At 37.6% G+C, this 20,294-nt stretch overlaps 1 protein-coding gene across 1 annotated transcript in view; it reads left to right on the top strand.

Moving 5' to 3' along the window:
• PCCA (propionyl-CoA carboxylase subunit alpha) overlaps nt 1–20,294 on the top strand; it is a 264,586-nt gene that overhangs the window by 143,362 nt on the left and 100,930 nt on the right. The window contains 1 exon segment of the mRNA XM_040054654.2: nt 14,379–14,481. Coding sequence (XP_039910588.2) covers nt 14,379–14,481 — 103 coding nt within the window.

Consider the following 20,294-nt stretch of genomic DNA (forward strand, 5'->3'; position numbering starts at 1 on the left):
TTTTTACCTGTAAGTGCTTGTATCAAATTAATGCAAGTATAGGATTAACCGTGCAGTAACATGACTTTAAGAAGTGAAATGTCTGGCCTATACATGTCAACCTACTTCACACTGCTTTGCCAGATGTGTGTGGAACTGTAAGCTGAATAACAAGTATTTTTTTATACATCAAAATTAGAATTTATTGGGATGATGCAGTTGATTAAAGAAATATGGAATTTTTAAGTATGTTTTTCCTCTAAGTGCCAACCATCATGGCATGAAGAACAGACTATAACCATTTTACTGGAAATAAGAATAATAATATATTTGTGTTATCACAGATGATTACAAAAATAAAATGAAATGGACATTTTCATATCTGAAAATATTGATTTCAAAAAAGCATTGATTTGCTATTACTGATGCTACAGAGCAAGTCCTGCCTGTCTTGGTAAAGGAATAGGATCAGCCAGGTTTGCCCTCATTTTTTTTTGTTGGTATTAAAAAAATGTCTGTAATAGATGTCCTTAAAATACCCAGTCTATAACTGTAATTAGAGGTGTAGTGTTAAAGGCTTTTTATCTGTCATGATCTAGTCTCAATTGCACAGGTATAGAAGATACAGGGGGAAGGGTTGGGAAGTATTTAATTTTATGATAAGTAAAATCTTAAGAACATTGCATTGCAAATAAGTCCAGACTTGCTCATTTGTAATGAAAGCACTGATAATATGCATGTTAACACTTCAGAATACTAATTTTACAAACCTTCCTGTTTTCAAAATAGGTCATATATATCTATTGTTGTTTAAAAAAGCCAAATGTGAAATATTTGATTATTGTACTAGCCGGTGTGTGAGTTCCTTGAGAAGACAACTGTTTGCTATAGATCAGACCCATAAAGTTGACTTTGATGGAATTTTTCTTCCAACAGCATGTAGATAACTGTAGAAGGATAGAAATGAAGTTTCTTCTATTATTTTCCAAGCTTTCTGTCCGGTTTTCTATTTTCCCAAGTTGTGCGATAAGCTACCAAATATTGTTACCCACCTAAAAAGGTTTGGCAGTGTTCTGTTACTGAATTTTGCCAAAAGGAGCCAAGCATATGGTAACAGTTAATTTATTGGTTCTTCTAACCTCCAGGGAACTCTTTACAGAGAGTATGTTACCTTTTTATCCAACATATTTTAAATAAAAGAGCTGTTGACTTGAAATTTGATATACCCGTGTAGAAGCTAAACCTTCAGTTCAGTTATGCTCAATTCAGTTTTGTTTAAGGGTAAGACTACAAGTGTAAACATACAAGATTGAGCTAAGACTTCTTTCTTTTCAACTTTCAGAGAGGCAGGTCTCTTCTGTATAATTTTAGTGTGTGTGTGTTTTTAAATAAAAATACTGAAGAGACATTTTCATTAGAAAAATAAGCCCTACCTTTGTCTCAGAAGACTTGGAGATCTTCACTTTTGTGTTAACATACTCCTGGTGTGCGCATTACCAAGGAATGATAAAAGAAAGGAATGTTTTTCATTTCTTTGTATGTCAGACCGTAGGCCTATTAGTTGGTTTGTGACAATGTAGCTTTTTATAATTCTAATGGGAGAATTATTTGAGAGATAACATTGCTAATAGTGTTGCTATGCACTGTCTTGGAGTTGAATCTCATCCCTGATATTTGCACAACTCAAAAGCGGTCGTTTACTACCTGCATTAGAGGTAGCCTTCTTTGTTCCACCTTAGGTGCTGTATATTTTTGGTTTTGTAGCCGGGAGGTATTTGAATCTTAGAAGGAGAGCTACATGGATATGTTACCGTGTTTTCAATGGGATACTCGGGATAGATGATGCCTTAAGTAAAAAAATACTTAATACTGATTTCTGTTGTTTCTTCATAAGTATTTAAAGACCTGGATGTTTTGCCCTGGGTCTGCGTTGAGACTGCTCAGATGACTTTTTCTTTTATGATTATGGATGGTTCTTTAATATCTTTCAGAAGCCATTCTTTAGTAGTTTGTTTTTCCGTGTAATTAGATGTGGTGCTTGGAGTTTGTTTTGGCTGTGGCTTCCCTTTAACATATATCTTCAAAGCCTGTAGTGTGAGAAAGACTGGGCAGGAAAGAACAGCGAGGACCTCGTTCTTTTGAAACCAGGGATGTTTACCCATGGATTTAGAAAGGAGATGACAGGTCTTTATCCTGTCTCTCTGTGGTGCTTAGTAAAATTAGTCTTTCTACAGTTAGTGGTGAGATGATACAAATAAATTATTTGCATATTAATTCCAGTTTAAAAAAAAATTCTCTAAAAAATCTGGGTTCCTAGGCTTTAAGCTTTTACCCCTGTGTGTTCTGATACGTGTTTCTGAATCTCCTCTGTCTGGCATGATGGTGGCAGAGATGGTGACATACCTTGGTGACGCAGTAATGATTTTCTCTAGGCCCTGCTGCCCATTTTCCAGCAGACGCTGAAAATTAAAGCAGGTCCTCATCTGGCTGCACCCAGCTGTTAACATCCTTAGACAACTTTGCTCTTTTTGTTTCCTTGAGCTAGTGAGAGCACTTTTCTTTAAATTCTTTGTTGCCTGCCCTGCTCCCTCCCCTGCAGCAAAGCCTTTATTCTTGTTTCTCAAATCGCAATCATTTAAAGATACTTATTAATATTGCTGTGGGTTTTTTCTATTCTTTGATGTTGGCCATTGCATGTCTGCCTCTACTACAGGCTGCCTTTTCCCAAGTCTTAACGCTTGTATTTAAGTGAACCCTTTTGAGGAAATAAGCTGCAACTCTGTTTCAGTGATTTCCAAACTCTGGCAGTCTGACAACCATTTCGGCTTCAGTCTCCTTATGTTGGGTAGTGCGGCACCTTGCCACAGCCCACATCTCTTCAGCCTCCTTAGCTTTCTCCTTCATATATGTCTTCCCAGAAGCAAGGGGTAGTGAGAGCTTGATAGCATTTTGCTGTTTCACAGTTTAAAGAAGTTGGATTGCAATGAGAAATCGTTGTGTTCAAGGCCTGTAAAGGATTGGAGCATAATTCTTCAGAGATAAGGACTTACGTGATTTAACCCCAGCCACCAAATATGAAGAAAATTACCTCTACCTTAGCCAAAATCAGCGCACAAGGCCAGTTTGTCTCACCTAGGAAGGTCCAGAGGGGCTGCAGTAATTTGCATTTTAGAAAAATTATGTTGGATATAAACAAGGAAACTTTGGGCTGAGGGAGAACATGGATGTTGTGTATGGATTCCTGCAGCAGGTGAAGTGCACAGGAAGAATTGGGGCTGAAGGCAAAATGGGGAGAACCAATTCTGAACGTCTTTAGGTATCCTCTTTCAGCTGCCACACACTATGGCTGAACGTGTAATTCAGAAATACTTTGGATCTTCCTTGTGTTTGTGCAACAGTTTTACTTCACATTTTATCGTTATTGTTAAAAATGAGTCTGTCCTTTTGAGTCAGAAAAATCTTAATGTTCTTTTAAGCATCCTTTTGATCACATACAATTTGTTTGGTCATGCTTGTTTATAGAACAGAAACATTCACAGAAAAAACGTGTATTGGGTTAATAAGAAAGAGGAACAGTATCATCTATGTGTAATTATAGTCATTAAATAATAACTGGATGTATAAAAGGTAATCTTTAAGGAAAAATGTTTTTTTCAATAGTATTTTAAAATGTACTTATATAGTACATTTTAACATATTATGTTATTAATACATTTTATATTTAGGACATGACTTCTTTGCCTTGTGAATTCTTTTATATATTAGTCTATATATTTTATATTTAGGACATGACTTCTTTGCCTACTGAACTGCATTGATTAGTGCTAATTGTCTGGGGAAAAAGGCAAGGAAGAAGACACAACTTACAGTTGAGCACATTGTAGAATTGTAACCATATTCTTATACTCTTCTTATACCTTATTTAGCTTTCTACTGTTTTTTATTGAATATTAGACTAGATTGATATTTAGGCCAGTCAGTACAGCCAATTTTATGTCCCCCTTCTATATTGATCATGATTATGCTAAAATAACTATCATCAGTAAGGTTCACCTACACAGCCTGGCTCCTCTAACTCTGACCTTAGTCAGCAGAAAGCTTAGTGGGCAAAAGTTTTTGTATTAGTACTGAGAATGAGGTTAGCTGTTACCTGAATGGTTAGCTGTTATAAATTTTTTTGTCCTTCACATTTAGTAAAGGACCCTAGTTTAATAATTCTCAAATTCCTCCGTTCAGGTCTGATGTGTATAACTTTAGCAAAGTTGGAAGTCTGTGCACATTGTTTTTCTAACTGTCTTTCTTCTCTTTACTTTTGAGATCATATGAACAATGGCAGATGCCTTACTAAAAGTGTGAAAATGCAAAGAGAGCAATAGACATTGATCATATTTGGAATTTGTATCACTCAACTAATTAGGTGACTGTGTTTCTGTGGCCTGAAGTTGTAGTGCCTAAGTAATGTAAAAAGTACAGGTAAGCAGTACCTAAAGGTAGTTCAGCCAATTTCAGGCCTAACTCATTGTGAGAGGTGCCCTTCTCTTTCCATTAGTTAAGAAGGGAAAAGATGGTTGATATTAGGTGGTGAAAGCTCAGTGGGGGGAGTGCCGGATGTAAGCTGAAAGTGTACGGGCTGCTGTGTGGAAGGTAACCAGAGTCACTGAGCTCTGCTATGTGCTGTGAGAGTGCTTGTTGGAGATATGCATGTTTTATGTTATCTAATATAATTTTTAATGAGCTTTCGGGGGTTTTCTCATCTGCTATGTTTTTTTCTCTTTAACTGAACAGAATTAGTGGCATTAATCTGTTCCATAGGAATCTAGTGCAGAATAAACAGAGAACAAAGCTTTAGAATCTGAAATATGCTGTAATCACATTTACCTGTTCTGTTTCTCACACTGTAGCACATAGGATGGCTAGCAAGGAAAATCTGGTCATCCTTTTGCGGCGCTGTGCACCATCCTGAATGTACATTTGTATGTGTCACCTGAATTAAGTCTCTTACAGAGGAGAAAGCACAGCAGAAAATTGTGATCAATACTGCTGTATGTAGAACCGATTTAACTGGTATGAGATGGCTAAGCTCTTGAATTGGCTCTTGGTTCTGCTGCAACAGGTTTGTGAGGGGTGCTAAACTCTGTGTGATGGCTGAGCTCTTACAATACTCTGGAACTCTACTGAAATCTGTTTGCAAGCATTGTGTTTTACAAGATGCACCAAAAAATGACTGTAATTCTATTTAAACAATGACCTTTGGGATATTGCATATGTGACAGGCTTTAGGAAGACCAGGTCAAATCATGAGTCCTACAAAGTGTGGCAGAAATTCCATACTTCTGGCAATACAATCTGGTTAGTTCCAAGGGGACTGACAGATCGAAAGGGTGAGAGACCTAAATGAAACTGTAAACCACAGGAAAGACAGCATCCAGTACAACGCTCTTAACAAAAAACTCAAAAAGACTTTTAGAGGTGGTACTCTCTAAAAAGGTGTTTTCAGTTTGGCCTAAGAAAGGTTGGGCGTTTTATTTTGGTTAGCTAGTATAATTTAAATTTTTTCCTTAGTTTGGACACTGTGTTCCTTGTGGGTTTTAAAGAGGGCCAGTGTTCTTGCTGTCTATGCTGTTGCCAAATTTCCTCAGAGATGGATTTATCCTGATGTCTTTCCTCTTCCCTTGACAGCAGTAGTTGTGTCTCACTCCTGATAGTGTGCTTCCTTTAGTAAGTTCAGCAGGTACTGAAAAGTTTCACTGTATTGGGTCTTAAAGACTTTAAGAAAACACTGTAATTCATTTTGTTGTTACTGCCTGTGGATCAGATATCTATCTCTGAATAAGAAAGAGATAGGTTAATGTGTTTTTTTAGATCAAGTTTGTAAATTAGTGATAGTTGGGGAAATAGCAATCTGTTAGAGAAGATATTGTCTAACAAGATAAAGGTAGCTCAGGCCATGATTTTTTCAAAATGGAATTTAAAAAATTGATTCTAAAATATACAATTTTTTCTCCAAAATGGCAGAACAGTTTTTCAAATATGCTGCACTTTATAGTATTTTCTTTGCTTTCAGCTGGCAGGAGTTGGTAGGTATTAAACACTTCTTAACAGAAAGTTTACTGGGGCAGCTGAATAAGAGGGGTTGAGCTTGACCCTCTTAAATGTCAGAAGTTTGGTGGTGTTTTTTTTTTTTTTTTTTTTTTTTCTGGACTATCTAGACTAAATACTGAACCTGGGAATGCAATTGCAGAAATTGTCATTATGATCAAAATATCTTCATGTGAATAAAGGATTTTTCAAGAATTAATCCAGCTGTCATTAGACAGTGTGCCAGTACAAGTCTACCATCTTGTTCATGATGAGGACTGTATATATTTGACTTTTGTTTAGATTTAGTCCAGTCCTGTGAACTGAATGCCCATTTGTGACTGGAGTGTGCTGGGTGCAGTTCTGGAACCTGGTTTCTGCCTTTCTTCATCAGAAGGGGACTTGGTTCACACATCCCAAGACTGTTCTGCCGTGTGATCCAAAGCGATCTTAAATGCAGATGGCTGGGATAATTAGCTTTGAGAACTTCTCCTGATCTGAGGCACAACCATGATATTCTCACAGCCCCTGTACATTGTCCTGTTACTTCTGAGTTATCATGGTCTCCAGAACTTCTGTTACAAAAAGGGGTGAATAACTGAAATTCTGACAGAAGGGATGACAGATTAAAGCACTAAATGTGTCTTGATTCAGGCTTACAGCTGTTAGTGGAATTGAGCTCAAGATTAGTTGGCAGATTTTACTACTGAGTTGAGTACAGCAAACCTGGTACGAAGTTTGTCTGGATGTTTCAAAAAAAAGAGAGTAGGGAAAATAATCTTATATGCAGAAGTAAAATTGGATTATTTCCTTATCAAACTTAGAGGTAATTTTTAGTCACTTTCCTTCATTTTCATATTAGTAGGTTAGCATTTCCTTCTGCCTATTTTTTATGTGGACAGCAATCCTGTATCATTCTAAGCTTAATACAAAGTGAAAAATAGCACGTAATTGCTGGCACCAGACCTTCTTTGAATGGAAGTGTAGGACACAGACTGCCCAAGTGGCAGCTACATCCCAATACCATCGTGTTATATGAAAGTACATAACTGCTACTGGATGATATTAACAGAGCGATTTAGTCCTCTCTACTGCATCACAGTGGTTTGTTCTGAAGCTCTTTGCACATAAAAAGAAACTGAGATAATTATTGTAAGACTATTCTTAAATACCTTAAATATCTGCGCAATAAGTTTGTTTAAGGAAATAAGGGAAAATTTGTATAGGAGAAGGCATTTGCTGATTTCCTTTCATGGAGTAAATTATTAATATTAGTTTCGCCAACTACCAAAAGTTATCTCTTAATAAAAATGGAAAAAAAAAAAAAAAAAAGTTTTGGAAAACAGCAAAGTTATAAAATTAAATACTTTAATTGGAAGAGAAATAGCCCCAACTTTTTTGATGACAAGCAGATTTTTAGACTTTTCTCTCCATAACAGTTGTTAGCACGCACAAGTAAATATTGTTGACTGATCTGATTAAAAACACACACTTGCAAGTGGTTCCTCCTTTGGTAAATAAAAGATGGTTGAAAAAACAGATTGGAAGCACAGACTTGTAAATTATGCTAAAAATAAACGTCTTTTCTCTGTACTTGTGAACACTTGACTGGAGCGTTGCTTCTTATTTCACGAATGCTTGCAATGAGACAAATAGCAACATCTCTTATCCAGCAATAATGCTTATGATGTTTGCTTTTTCCAACAGAAACCAAATATGAAAGTAGGCCCTAACATGTCATAGGAGAAGAAACCAGTTTCAGATATGTTTTACATTTATTTACTTGAAATTTTCAAGGTATGCTGAAGGACTGGGCAGTCTGACCCTTTTGTGAAACTGAGATGTCTTGGGCTCTACTTGCACCTCACGGGGTTACTGTGTTTCATCCAGTTTATTAATGCAAAGTGCATAGAAATTTCCTGGCATTAGGACTAAGCGCCAAAACTTTTTATCCCAAAGAATGCATCATAAGGCTGCAAACCTGAGCCTCCATGAATCTGTCATTCCTTCCTACCATCCCCAGTGCTTCCCTGGGCCCTTGCTCTTTCTCTTGGGATATGGGCAGCGGGTGTGAATCCCCGCAGGCTGAAGAAGACTGATAGCATGGATCTTGGATTCTTTGGACATCCACTCTGCAAACATGACTTTGTTAAATCAAGACAGGCAATAACAGCAATCCTACTTCATTTACCCTCTCGATTTAAAACTAAAAGAGCCATGAAAGATCTTTCAAGAAGCTTAGAACTGTTGTTTGCCTGCATGTTTGGAGGATAATTTCTTGTTAAGACTGTGGAGGCAGCTTTGGCAGAGGAGGCCCTAGTTCCTTGCCCCTGCCAGGCTGTTGAGGATGCTGGCTGTAAAGCATTGGGGTTAGGGTATCTCTTTGCAGGACCCGAGCCCTGCATGTTTAGAGACCTCCACAGTGGAAGCGGGTTAGCCCGGGTGAGCTCAGGTTCCTTGCAAGGTCATTTCCCAGTTAATGAAGATGAAAGGCATTGAGCTGTACTCGTAGATCTGGGCAGCTAAATTCACCCTAGATTTATAAGAACTAGCTGAACTGTTTCTTTAGCCCTCATCTGGGTTTCACTGCTGAAGGCACTGGAGGTTTTTGTTGGTCACTGGATTGCAGGCTTTTATGTCCGTGCAAATTGCTCGAGAAGCTTCTGTTAAAGGAAAAGGGAACATCCAGATGTATGCTGTTCTGAATCAAAGCACAGTGCACTCCATAGCATCCTTTTAAAGCATTGCTTTTTATTTTATCGTTCACCTTCCACGTAATTTCATTTTTCCTGTGGTCGCTATTCAAATAGAGTATAGGCTATAAATATGCATATTTGTTATTGATCTCAATGTAATATGTAAGAAAATATAACGTAAAAACCTTTTTGGTATAACTGTTGAGTAATTCTTTCAGCCTTTGTCTGATCAGCTGGCACACAGGCTAGTAGAGGTTATTATTTTGTATGACATATGAAGAACTATAATTTAGTCTAATGATGGTATATTTTCATATTCACAGTGAAAGGGGTACACATATATGTATGCACATACAAAGCAGGAAGAAGGAAACCTATTTTTATGTAAAAGGGCATATCATATGTATAGATGGACCAGTCTGAATATATGTAGAAAATGTGTGTGAATAGATACAGAAAATACTTCAAATTGCTGAATAAAATATTCCCAGATTCTTAGGTCCCTTGCACATAATTTTTGGTTCTCAAAATAATCCTGTGAAAGTGCTGCTTTTATCTTTTCTGTGTGATGATGAACTTTTATGTTGGAAAGTGTTGAAAGTACTCAGATACTAAAGCTTAGATTTGTGTTTTGTTTGGCAGTACACTTCTGTTTAGAATTCTTTTAATCTATCCATTCCCTGCTTTTATATTCATCTGATAGTTGAAGGTTCTGTGAAGGATATTTCTTTGCATATGAACTTATTAAACCAATAATGCACAAAAGTGTGAGATTTACTTCCCTTTTTTTTTTTTTTTGTGGTTTGTGTTTTTTTGAGTTTTTGTTTGGTTTTTTTTGCACCACAAGATAGGCTCTTGTTTGAGTTGTTAAATTTCTATTTGCCTTTCTTGATTATTATTTTTTTTTTTGAGGGGTAGGGGGAGGGCAGGGAAAATAAGAAACAATTTATATGGTAGATCTAAAGTTTCATTAAAATTGCTTATGCCCTGTCCCAGGCATTTTAAGTGGGCCATCTGTCTAAACATCTCTGCATTTTTTTCTGATCATTTCCTCGACTTATTCATGAGCCATGGGAGGGCTCCTTTGTAGTCTCCATGTAGCTGGTTCAGTCTACCCCCACTGAATACATCTATGTGCTTGCATAACATATCTTTTCACAGTGCTGGAAATTCTCTGAACTTGGTTCAGATGAATGGCCCACTTTCTGAAGGTCTTTTCTTTCTCCCTTTGCAAGATTTGTATGCAGAAACTGACCTTGGTGGCTACAGAATCCAGCACATTATTCTTGATCATTTTACAGGCCACCTGCTGTGAAAGTTATGATGAAGGATTTCTTAATGATTCTTTGACCATTAACATTGTTTTAAGTCAATATTTCACTTTTATTTAACTGCTGAATAGGTAATTGCACAATTGAAAAACAGCTTTATGGAGTGTCATATAATGTGGTTTTCAAACGCTTGTAATCTTTCAAACGGGAGGATTTGTTATGATAGTTTGGGATTTCTCTGTTTACATAAAGTATTATGCAGCAAAAATATCAGAAGTGAAGAGGAATTTTTAAGTGTTTTCCCTCTCAGCATTAGAACACATACTTTGAATTGGAAGTAAAAAAATCTCTACTCAGTTTTCTGATCCTTTAGGAGCTGGTGACATCCTAACTCTTCTGCATCATCAGTGGTAATCGGGAGACAGAAGTTTATGTGCCACAAATTGTAGAAAATTGTAGTTTTTATTGAGTTTCTTCCGTCTGATTGGTTGGTGACAAAATGGCCAGGGCAATGTTATTACTTGATTTGATTTTGTGAGTGTCTGTTTTCTTTCATTACTTGTTTTTGACTAGAATAGATAATCATTTAATTAATGTTTTCCATGAGCACATTAAGTATGTGTCGACCTAAAATTTTTAGTAGTTGTCTGCTTTCCTCACTGAAAACTTGCAAAGAAAGAAACCAGGAGCTTTGGTTGCTGCGTGATTCTCAAGTATCTCCCTCACCCACACATGGCATTTGGGGGTAAAAGGGACACAGTACATTCTACACAGACATCATCTCTAGTTGAACAAACAGCAGTAGAGCTTGAAAATAAATAAGCAGGAAAATGGTGCTGCTTTTCTTGTTGCATTGCTTACATGTTTTTAAATTGGTGCTTTGGAGTAAAGCCTTTATGACTTAAAGCCAGGCCATCACTCTTCAGCTGTGTTCCTATGCTTATGATGCTTCCCCTTCGAGGGCAATTGGAGTGGAGAGATTCAGAGCTGTCCTTTTTTGTGTGGAAGGAGTTTATAACACCCTTCTCCACCCAACTCCTGTTGTTGTGGCTGCAGTGCTGCCTTTGCTCTCTCTGTCCTTTTGTGCGTAATGCTCCTGGCAAGGATCAGCAACACACAGTTCTCCGTGGCCCTGCTCCTCATCCACCTGGCACACATCTTGGTGTGAAACTTGTGCTTCTTCCTGCAGCCAGTGGTCTTCATACTCAAATGAAGTAATTTTGTTGGATGATATGTCATTTGCCAAAACTGGGAGAAAAAAGGGGAGGGCATATTGAACCCTGGGAAAGACATACTATGTGGATTCTGAATCTAGGATTGGAGAAGAAATGCTTTATATTTTCTTTGTCTTTTATAATGGTAAAAGTTACACTATTTTTATTTTCAGTGGGATTTTTTTCTCCCCTGTGAATACAATATGTTGGATTTCAGTCCATCATGTAGAAGTTTAAAAGTTTTACATTTTGAGACTAGCCAGAAGTTTGGGGAGTTTTCTGTGAACTAGTGTGAAATATATTCGGAGTTCAGATGCTTTGTTTGGGAGGACTTAAAAGTCTTCTCAGCTAAGGAAGCAACCTTGGCCAAGAACAAAGATAATTTCCCATGCACTGGGACTTCTCAGATATTAAAAAAACCCCAAAACCCAAACACCACAAAACAATCGAAAACCCCACCACAAATCTCCTTTCTTAGCCTGGTAGAAACTTCTGCATTTCTAAAGTAGTTCATGGATATGAGCAACTTCTTTTTCATATTCAACAAACTCAGGCTTTGATCCTTACTTTTAGACTTTGTAATCATGATTTATATTAACATTCCCTCCCCACAAATCCTATCAAAATGGAGTCGACTACAAGATAATTTCTTTGAAAGGAATTTGGTGTAATGAAGAAGCAGGATTGTCATGAGCTAATGTAAGTATCTGTCCTAGCCAGTGTCAGTTATAGTTACAAAACCACAGGCAAAGCTCATTAGCAAAGCTGAAAAATGTCCATGTGCAAATGGATCTAATTCCAGGAGGGAAGTACAACTTGCTGTACGCTTGGTGTTAGATGTAGCTCTGGACCTTGCCCTCCTGGCCACTGGTGTTGCAGGGAGAGGCATTATGTGGCTGTTTGAAATCTAGGCAAGGCAGTGATGATAGTCATGCCTTTCAAGAGGCATGCATCCTGTTTGGAGATACACTTGACAAAGCTCAGCAAGACAGGACTGAACAAAAATAATCCCTGCTGGAGAACAAGACTGTCTTTCCTTTGATGGCCAGCAGCCAGATTCATGAGGTCACTTCCAGTCAAATGCAATATGAAGCAGGGCTGTGCCAGCAAGGCTGTAAGGAATCTCATGACACCAGTGAAGCAGATCTAAGCTGAGTTTGTGATGAGGTCCTAGTTTTAATAGAAGAAATAGGAAGTTGCTATAAACCACTAAATCCTGTTGGTTGTTGCAGTGGAGTGTCATGGAGAGCTTAACCAGGTGCTGCCTGTATTTCTCCTTACTGGCGCTCCGATACCAGGAAGTGCAAGGAAAACATCTCTCAGCTTGCTGCCTGCTACCTGTGCAGGAAATTCCTCTTCCTCTTCTTCAGGAACTCCTGTGTCTGTCACATTTCCTATCAGCCAGTCTAAATGTTTGGTGACATACAGGAATTCCAGTATGAGTTGCTGAGAAATGACATTGCACCCAGTAAACCATAGATAATTCCTCAGGTTTACTGTTTTGACAATTGTCGCTATATTAAATGTGCAAGGTGACACTTGCCATCGGTAGCACCGGAACAGGTTAGTTTTGAATGTCTTGTGAACTTTTAGGGTAGTGATAGAGGTGAGCTAAAGTGTTTGGTGAAATTTGATGTAGGCCTTACTTGGCTTGCATCCAGAAGTAAGTAAGGCTAAGTATGCATCTATTTGTGTCTGATATATTTAGCATTTCCATTTCCCCTTTTCAGGCACATGTCAAGGCACAATTTGTGGAAGCTTCTTGCCTCATTAAGTACTTGAAGTTGTACTTTCTTAAGTTCCAGGTATCTAAAAACCTAATGTTCTTAAAATGATTTGAAATCCTTAGCAAGTCAGTGTGTTATCCTTAGCTTGGGCAGATAATTTCTCCTCCTGTGGCCTCTGGAGGCCTCACAGGTGCTTCTCCCTGTTGATTCCACAGGAAACTTGAGCACTCTCTTTGAGGAAATGTAGTTCACTGGTCACCTGAATCCTCTGGAGGATACATGTAGCATAATGTACTTACAAGTTTTAAGGCTCTGAAGGCTGCAATAAAGGATGTAGTAAGCACTATAATGTAGAAGAGATTAATGCTATAGCAGAAATTATCCTTAGAGGAGATATAAAGGTGATAAAATTATTATCCCTACAGATTTCTTACAGACAAATCTAAATACATGAGTCAGTATGGAAGAAAAGCTATACTGAAATGTTTTTTTGCTTTAATGGAGTTTAAATGACACCTTCCTGTCTTCCCTTTAGGCTATGTGATGCATGCTCATGGTAATATATGGTGACCACTCATTAGAAAAGTTGTGGTATACTTTTGGACACCAGTTGTTATGGCAAAGTGGAAGAGACTCGAGAAGTTAGAGTGAGGAAATTGAAAATGAATATACATTTAAATAAAATAGCTGAAAATTGCATGTTTCACTCTGAATTGCCAAGAATGGAGGCTCAGTTCTCATTCCTTTGCTGCCAGGTGTGTGCTTTTTTAAGTTGAAAAGATTCAGGTTTCCTGTATTACTTGATAAATGGTGCAGCCACAGAATGCTACAGGAATCAGTATAATCCTGCATGTGGGCTGTGATGATACATCATTATTTTTCCAATATGCTTGAAGGGCTCTGTGGATGAGATACTTAAAAATATATATTAGTTATAAAATTACTTGTATGACTTGTTTGGCTGAATCTTTTGTCTGTAATTGGCTTTTAATTAAGGTTTATTGAGAATGAGATTGAAGAAATAATGATTATATTTTGCCCTTGAAAAGACTGCTCCAGTTATCACTTGCTATTCTCCTGCCAACCCACTTTCTCATCTGCTTTTCATCCTGTTTGAGCTAATTCTGCAGCAAGTGCTTGCTGCATTCAAGGGCCTCCCATAACTTTATCAGCATACCCAGTGTGTCAAGGCAAATCTAGAAAGAAAGTAAGAGTGTATTTTCTCCTTATATGCTGTTTGACAGAAAACTATATTTAGTATACTTTTTTTCAAGTATGCTCTCCAACTGTGTCTATAGATTAATGGTATTTTATTTCCTTCATGACCATCCTATGAGGCAAGTGCTTCTGGTTAACTTGGGAGAAGCATGAAATCTCTGTTAAAATTTTTTCTTCTGTCTGTTTCTTTTTTAGAATTCCTATTGCTAAATCAAAAAGAAGTAGCTGGGAGCTCTCTGTGCATCTAGGAGATGGAACTTACCCAGTTGCAGTTTCAAAGGATGGCTCATCATTTTCTGTAAGTTCGGCTTATTTTCTAAGAAATTCAGTGCATGGAGTCAATATATGTTATCCTTGACACCTGCTAAAATTCTCCATCTTTTCATTGGCTAAGGATAGATGATGTGTGGTTTGTCTTTAGTAGGCATTGCTGTGAATTACCAAACAAGACCTTGACAGTTAAATAGTGCTAGCGTACTGAGATTTTTCTCAGGGCTTACGCCTGTGGAACATTTTTGTATATAATTGTTTATTAAATTAGTTTCTAAATTATTCTGTTTAGTGGTAGCGTCTTACACTCCATTGTAGATATATGAGGGTAAGAAAATAAATGCAATGTTGACAAAAATTGCATTACCTGAAGCTAGTGTTTAGAAAAACAAATCAAAGATCCAAGCAAATTGAGTAAGCAGTCATACTGGAATGGAATTATTCAGCACTCTGTGGTGGAACTGTATGTGGTCATAGTAAAATGCCAGCGTTTCAAGATGGGCTTATTCACTTCAGATGAATGTGTATAAACTATTGTTTTTTACAAATATTCTAAGGTAATTACTTAAGCACTTAATGTTGTCAGCATGAAAGGCAGAGGAACAGACCATGACAGTGGAAGAACAATAATGCTGTGTTTGGTAACTCAGCCGTTCAGCGGAATAAAGCCAAAAAACAAGCTGGTTGAATTGTTAAGAAGATAATTTTATGGGGAAAACTACTTTTTATGTCTGCTAATGGTAATTCCACAACCAAAATGAGATTTTAATTTTTTTTTTAAATATGCAGTTGACTTGTATAGTATTTGTTGACTCTTCAGCAAAAGGTTTCAAACAGGCTTTAATAAGGTAGATTTTCTTAGTATAGCAATGACACACCCTACTTGCTGAATTGTTGTTTCAGAAGCAAAGGCCAAGTCTGCATGCAGTTTTTAAAGTCTCTATAATACTCCCAAGAGGCATTCTGTGAACTCGGATACAGCCCATTCAAACAACAGAACACCTCTGTCAGATTTCAGCCCACTTTGGAGTTGGGCTGGCACTGGCTTGTGTGACAGAGCCCTTCCCAGGAGTGCTCATTGCCCTCAGCCTTTCCATCTTTTATGTTGCAGCACTGCTGCTGTGTTGCAGCCTAAGAGCTGCCTGCTGCTGTGGGGATGAGCCTGCTGGGTGCTGTGAGTGCTGCGTCGGCCATGGCTGCTGTGAGCTCAGAAATCTGATTCCCACAGTAAGACTCCTCCAAACCAGGGAGCTGTTTAGCACAGCCAATTACACAAGCGTACATCTGCGCCACATGCACGCATTTTTGAGAGATTTGCTTGAGTCCAAACCTGTCTCTCACTTTAAATGGAACTGCTAACCGTTGTGATGTCTTGCAACAGTATGAGAATTACAGCTAGTATAAACCAGTTTGACAAGGTATATGTGGAGTTTGATTTCTGATCATTTGCTTTGTTATTTAAACAATAACAAATGTGAAAGTTCCTTCTCATATCCTTGTGTCCCTGCAGTAAGGTACTGCTTTTACCTTCTGCTTACCTTCTACTACTGCTAGGCAAGGAGGCAGGAGCATCCCTCAGTGTCAGAGAAGGAGGTGCCTGAGCACTAGGGAGAAATTAAGGGGTGCCAGGCTAGGACCGGCTGTGTGCCTAAAAGCCTGGGCCAGAGGGATTTGTGACAATAGCTTTTGCATTTTATTTCCACCCTAACCATGCCTGTATACTTGGGGAGGTATAATTCCTTATTTATTTGTGTTTGGAAAATACCTGGTGAAATAAATCACCTTAGGTAGATTTCCGAAGTCTGTTTCACTTAAACCATGTACCTCTAAAGATATAGTGTATTAAAATTGTGCTTGAGCTTGGGTATGTAAAAAACAGGTAACTCTTTTTTAATAGCATGGTTGTTTAAACTTATTTTTGTTGCTACTGGATAAATAGCAGAGGACATGTTATTCTTCATCAATAATTTTCTTTTTCCTGGTGTTCTCCTGTGATTGTGCTGCTGACAAGGGTATATAGTAAACACAGCACCATCAAAAATATGAATTGTTATTCAAAACTTTACAATGGAAAACCAACTGCCTTAAAACTTCAAAGAAGAGAAGTCAAGACTAGGAATGAGAAACCTTGTTTCTGATCAGGAGGTATAACGTACCATCAGGAAAAAACCAGGGAAATTCAAAGCTTGCTTTATTAACTTTGCTGTCAGAAACACAAGCCTCACTTTTTGAACTTCTGCACTTACTTTTTGCTATTAAGTTGGTGTGACACAGGCTCCTGCCTTTGTGGGTTGTGTCCCCTCGTGGCTTGTGACAAAGATAGCTGGATCTGTGGTGCAGTTAGCTAGCCCAGTGGGAGGGCCACCTTCACATTCCCCTTCAGAAGTTAACTCACGCTGCAAACTGCGCTTTGCAGCAGCAGCATTCGCATCCTGATTTACTTTGTTTACCACAGGGACTCTTCCAGCAGCGACTCTTTTCTTTCTTTCCCTGTAACTCTGCTACTCTCACCAGCCAAAAGCTCCCCAGCTCGCGGTGTGCAGTGCTTTGCGCTCTGTGCTGGGAGTGTGAGCAGCGGGCTTCTCCGTGGTTCCTGCTGTTCCGAGCGGATCATTCGTCAGCGTTTTGGGCTATGGGTCATCTGTGGTTTTCTTCGTTTATCATGAGATTCTTAATGAATTGTGCACTGTTAACTGCTCTTCGCTGCTCTTTATTTTTCAGAATTTTGAGTTTTGAAACCATCTGTTTTTAACTATTTTGCTTGTAACAGAGGTCCTTGATAGGGGCTGGCTTTAGGCCACTTTAGCAGCCTTGCTTCCCAAAATTGAAGGATTTAAAGGAGAAGTGGTCAAGTGTGAGCGATGCTCTTTGCCTGAAGCACTGCAAACAAAAATTCTAATTTTTATGGTTCCAGTACAGGTTAAAAACTTTTGTGATTCCTAATTTGATATGTTTTTTTTAAGAATAGGAGTAACTTGGGCTTTATTCTGAAGCCAGCAACATATATGCTAGTACTAAACTTATCGTACTAGAATTTTCAGTTCCAGACAGTTGTTTCTGATGATACCCTATCAACATAGCAAACGCTTTTGCAATTAAAAGATTCCAATGACCTGACTTGAGAATTCAAATTTAGCAGCTTTGGTAGGACCTGCTTGCTGGTGTACAAAGAAATTGACAACTAAATTGATGTAAATGTCATTTATTCTTTTTTCCTTTGTTCTATATATTAATTGCTAGAAGAATATTTAAATTAACTGCTTGTCATATATACCACAGTTTTTTAGAGGACAGATGGTCAGATTTGTAGCTTTGATTAGTGTTCTTCTTATGCTTAGAATCTTTTTCTCTTGTCAATTGAATTAAAGATCTTACAATCAAGATTACTGCTAAAATAAAATTTGAAGGAAGAATACCCTCCTTTACATGAGACCAATGCAAAACAGCAACAAGCAGCCCAGAAGCACCCCACCACCAGACTCTAGGATCTGTTGTTTACTTCAATTACAGAGTCTTTCCTATCTTGCTGTTTTCAATTGCTAGTCTGGCTATCAAATGTGTTTACTTTTTGGTTTCATTGATTGAGTTTTGCTGTTGAAGATTGGAGTCTGTTCTTCCTTTACAAAACTCGACTGTTCTGCAGGGTACTGAAGGGTGGGAGTGACAAAATCAGATGGGAACCTACATATATTGAGGAAACCTGGTTAGCTGTGTGGTTTCCCTGCAGCAAATGAATATGACCCTTCAAAACCAGATGTCAGCTGCCAGGGATGGTCTAGTTCCAGGTGATGGTGGCATTGTTTATTCATAGGATGGTTTGAGTTGGAAGGGACCTTAAATGTAATTTAGTGATAACCCAGCTTCCAGCCTAATTTTAATTCAGTGAGCAATTTGCAGCTGTATTCTGTGCAATAAATTTAATTCCTGAAAACCTTTTTGCCATTATCCATTTTCTGATTATTTACTACAGTGTAATAGGAATACTCTGACTTGAGAATTCTTTATTGATGATTTGCATGTTTTCTCTGCAAGTAGTTATTCTCCTTTTTCATGTTTGAAAACAGCCCTTTCTGTTAGGGTTCTTCATCCCTGTAGTAAATGCATGCCTTCCCAGACTGCTTAGCCTCATCTTCTCATTAGTTTAATTGTCAAAGAATTTCCAGATGTTTTCAGTTATAAAGTAGCTTCTTATCATTGAAGTTGTTTATTTATTTATTTTTTTTTAAAGCATAAGGTGTCATAGTTCAGAAGTTACTTTGGGCAAATGGAAATTTGATATATTTCCAGAGGGACCTGTATAGGTCAAATGCTGAATAAGAGAAATAGAGAAAGCTATTACTCCTTAATTCAGGTTGTTACTAGAATGGGCTACCATTTTCACAAAACTTTGGATCACTTCCTAAATCCTAAGTTAAGAACAGATAAATGTAGTATGGATATGAAATCTGAAGAATTTTTTTTTTTGATGCTTGTTCAGTCCAGTCAGAAATAAACGTTTTATATAATTTTTAGGAAAAAATACAGGTTTTCCCCTAATCTTTTTCTTGAGAAGTAAAGAATTCATTAGATACCTGTGTGGGTGGAAAATCAGCCTGGGAACCTCTTAACATTTCCAAGAGAAAAGTTATTGTACAGTACAAAATGCCAGCATAAAAATAAAATCTAAAGCATTACTGTCATCATTATTTTAATACATCCTATATGATCAATATAGAGTTGGTGCATATTTATGTGAATGCTTTGCTTTAGTTAGTGAATTCATGTTTATCTAATTATGGTTAAGCTTTGACTTCAAATTCAAATATAATAAACATTTAATTTGAAGCAAAGTTCATTTGCTGTAAATTTCACGTCTGATGGGTAAGTTGATTTGAAAACTACTTCAGAAAATATAATGGTTGTGTTGTAAGGGGGAGAAAAATATATCACCCAAAAATGACATGAAAGTATGCAAAGCATCAAGTGGAACAAGCAATAGTATAATGGAAGATCAGAGCAATGATACAGAAAGTTGCTGTAAGCGAGCTTAGTTCACATTTAATTCCTTAAACACAAATGTGAATGGAGTGGGATAGTAATTCAGTGCATATTAAGTTCTGTCTTTCTAGTACTGTGTAGAAGAATAGTGTTGCCCATCTATCACTATAAAATTAATAACCTTGTTAAGAGAATAAATTACTAGAATTATTAGTACTAATATTTTACATTTCTGATGTGCTTCAGGCACATAATAATTAATTTGTTATATGAAAGAAATATGAATACTGTATTAATCGGAATGAAAAGCAAATACCTGTAGGAATTAAAACAATAAGAGGGGGCGACTAGTTGTAATACAAATTAGCACATATCCCTAGAAGCAGTAGATGAAGACTTTCTGCTTAGACAAGTTCTAAGTATATATTGTTACATGTTATATATTTGAAAGAAAAGGTATTGTTCCCATGTCCAATATTAGTTTGAATGAAAGGGAAGTGCATGTGTAAAGGCGCTAGTGGGTGGGGCAAAATCTCTTAGGTACTTCTTACAGCTGTAAGCAGAAAACTTCCCCTGCCTTTTTCCACATGGTTTGTGTTTTGCTTGCAGCACGCCACACAAGCTCTTCATTGCGGTACATGTACAGTTGTGCGAACAAAACTCTTCTACAGAGTCCCATGGGTTGTATATGTATAGGTTGTATACATACTTTCAATCTCTTAGTTCAGGTTCAAATCCGGAAAATTTTCTGTTTGTAAGACCTAAGCATTGTGTATAATGTCACTTTAATGCAGTATGCATAATCTAGTGCTGTGGTGAGAGCAAAACCCCTAATTTCCACCCTGGCAAAGCACTGGCTATAGC

The sequence above is a fragment of the Hirundo rustica genome, chromosome 2, assembly GCF_015227805.2.
Source record: "Hirundo rustica isolate bHirRus1 chromosome 2, bHirRus1.pri.v3, whole genome shotgun sequence".
Lineage (NCBI taxonomy): Eukaryota > Metazoa > Chordata > Aves > Passeriformes > Hirundinidae > Hirundo > Hirundo rustica.